The 2,727-nt window shown below is 43.8% G+C and overlaps 1 protein-coding gene across 1 annotated transcript; it reads right to left on the reverse strand.

Annotated features, from left to right (window-relative positions):
• Positions 1 to 413: 413 nt before the first annotated feature.
• LOC119737913 (D(2) dopamine receptor B-like) lies at positions 414 to 1,754 on the reverse strand. Its single transcript, XM_038212564.1, has one exon. The coding sequence runs from the start codon at positions 1,752 to 1,754 to the stop codon at positions 414 to 416; it is 1,341 nt and encodes a 446-aa protein (XP_038068492.1).
• Positions 1,755 to 2,727: the final 973 nt, after the last annotated feature.

Below are 2,727 nucleotides of genomic sequence, written 5' to 3' on the forward strand. Positions count from 1 at the left end.
GATGGAACTTTTCCTAAAATCATCAAACCACGGATTTTAGTCACAAAGGGATGACGTCAAAGATTGCGGTCGGTTATTGGTACACAGTTTGGAGTCGAGTCCTCAAATCCGAGTAATGTGTTCTCCGAGTACCTAAGGGGCCGAGTAGAGGGCCGAGTCCAAGTACACTGTGACAAGTCCGAGTCTGAGTCCAAAGCACCGAGTACGAGTACATTAAAGTACTTTTGGGCCGAGTTCAGGGCCGAGCCAAAGTACACTGTGTGTGACGAGTCCGAGTCCGAGTCCAAAGCACCGAGTACGAGTATGCAACACTGTTGGTACAACACTGAAGATAACTCACACACACAAAAACTTCATATTGACTGACCGTTATGGTTTTGCTCCAGAGAGACGGAGCTTACCCCAAAGAACAGCTAGCGTCTGATTTTTCGAAACACCTCCGTGCAGTCTTTCCTGAATCGTTTGTTTGCCAGTCCGTAAATCAATGGATTAATGGCACTGTTGGCATAGATGATGCAAAACAGCCAGTCCAATATAGCCTGAGTGAGAAATGCACTTTTAGTGTCTATGTTGCTATCTGTCAAATAAGCAATTTCGATGGCATTATAAATAAGAACTGGTAGCCACGTCAGCAGGAGCACCACACTGGTAACGAAGAGCATTTTTGTTGTCTTACGCTGTAGGACGGCGCCGCCCATCCTTTTAGGGGCATGTCTCCTCACAGTGTCCGGCGTTGCTTCATGGTGGTTCATGTCCCCGCCGTTACTACAGCCTTGCTCTGATAACTGGGAAACGCTTTTCTGGCCAACTTTGGAATCGCGCTCGGCAAGATTCACCATCTTATCATTTGTATTTTGGGGCACCTCAAGAATGTCCAGCCTTGAAGTAGATGCATGATGAGTCGTATAGCTGGTGCTTGCCAGATTGATAACTGTCGACACCTCGTTGTCGACAACAGACGTATTAGCTTCGAGTCTAGCTAGAGCTTCTGGTATCAGTTGTGTCGAACATTTGCTGTGGATAGCACTCAGTTGATCTTTCCTTGGCAGAGCGCATTGTGTCGATGGTATCGTTCGGTCCTTGTCGATCTTGGAAGCGGCCCGATCATCTTGCGTCAATGTGCGTTCAGGGATTGCACCAACTCTTACATGTTTCAAGATCCTTGCGTAGACTTTCCCGTAACAAAGCACAATGGCTATAAGTGCAATTAACACAGCAATGGTTTGGAAAATTGGCACAAGTAGGCCTATGCCTAACAGCCTATACGGGCACAGCAGGAAATCGTTGATGCCTTCAGGAATATTTCCTATAACTGAGATCAGCACGACAACGAAAACAGCTACCTTTGCCCGTCTTGGCGTGCAAAACCGCCTTTGTGGCCGGCATATGCAGTCATAGCGATCCACAGCAATCACAGCGGTAATACCAAGGGAAATAGCTATGCCAATTGTCTCGAATGTACCAATCAACAAGAAAATTAGGTGTGTACCGTTGCCTCCACATTCGAGAGCAAGTTCCGCAATGTAAACCGACTGTAAAAGGCAAACGGACAGATCAGCCCAGGCTAAGGCCATGATCAGAACGTGGGTGCTGGTTTTACGTGCCTTTGTCCAATAGACACGCAGGATCAGGCAGTTACCAGGTACTCCAAATACGAAAACAGCGGCTATAAAAAACAACGCGAACTCAAAAATGCCAGTGTCACAGGAATTATCAGGCACGATACTGGCGTTTGGATCTGAACAGTTAGCCATAGTAGAACTTCAAGTTCATCTGCACGAAGAGTAGCCTCTCAATACAACAACGGCTATTCCAATAGCTTTCCAAACAGCAACTGTATCTTGTAGGTTTCGCATATATACTTCACCATACAGACTCCAGTGAGAAGAGCAATTGGACTAAGTGCTCCTTCATTAGGATGCACAACACGCAGCACTTTTCATCACCGACAGTAAATTAAATGACAGCTTTTAACAAGCATATATATGGTGATGACAGTTTCTATATGCTTGTCTCCGACTACAAATCATTAAACCTGACGTGAAAAGATTGTTGCCATAGTAACACGGAGCTTGCGTCTCTGCCGCGTACACATGAGTTGGAAAAAAAACATGATCCACTCGGCTCAATTTTCAAATTTTGTTATTTTTTTGTGACAAAATTCAGTTTGCAAACTTCAGAAATACTTGAAATGGCTTTTCAGGTACCAGTCCTCAAGCATGGGTCAGTGTTGGGGGCGTGAGCTTGTTATCTTGATTCTGATTGGCCAATATTGGAAGGGAAGTAAAACGGTATTCATGAGTAATGAGATTGGTCTCTAAAAGGCATCCTCCAAATTTTCTTCGTTCTGATTTTTCTTTTTTTAAAGCATTTTTCTTTAATGGTTATATTTCAAATTACCTTTGTCACTATTAGTGAAAATATGATCACTGAATTCTTGATATAAAAAGAGGAAAAATCAAATGAAAGTGTTAACTGGTTCATAGCCCCATAGGTGTGTGCACAAATGGCCATGTTTGTTTGTCATCCAGACCCATGACGCATTGTAAATAATTATATAGGCCTAGGCATATCGAAAACATAATCTCCTGAACACGCACTGCAGACGGGTAGGAAAGGTAACGTGAGAACGAAGCTGAAGCTGTACATTGTGGTTGTAGTTAGATCTTGATACATAAGTTGTTATTAGTCTCGACCAAACTGTTTTAAAGGCCCAGAAAATTTCCA

The sequence above is a fragment of the Patiria miniata genome, unplaced genomic scaffold (assembly GCF_015706575.1).
Source record: "Patiria miniata isolate m_02_andy unplaced genomic scaffold, ASM1570657v1 HiC_scaffold_3, whole genome shotgun sequence".
Lineage (NCBI taxonomy): Eukaryota > Metazoa > Echinodermata > Asteroidea > Valvatida > Asterinidae > Patiria > Patiria miniata.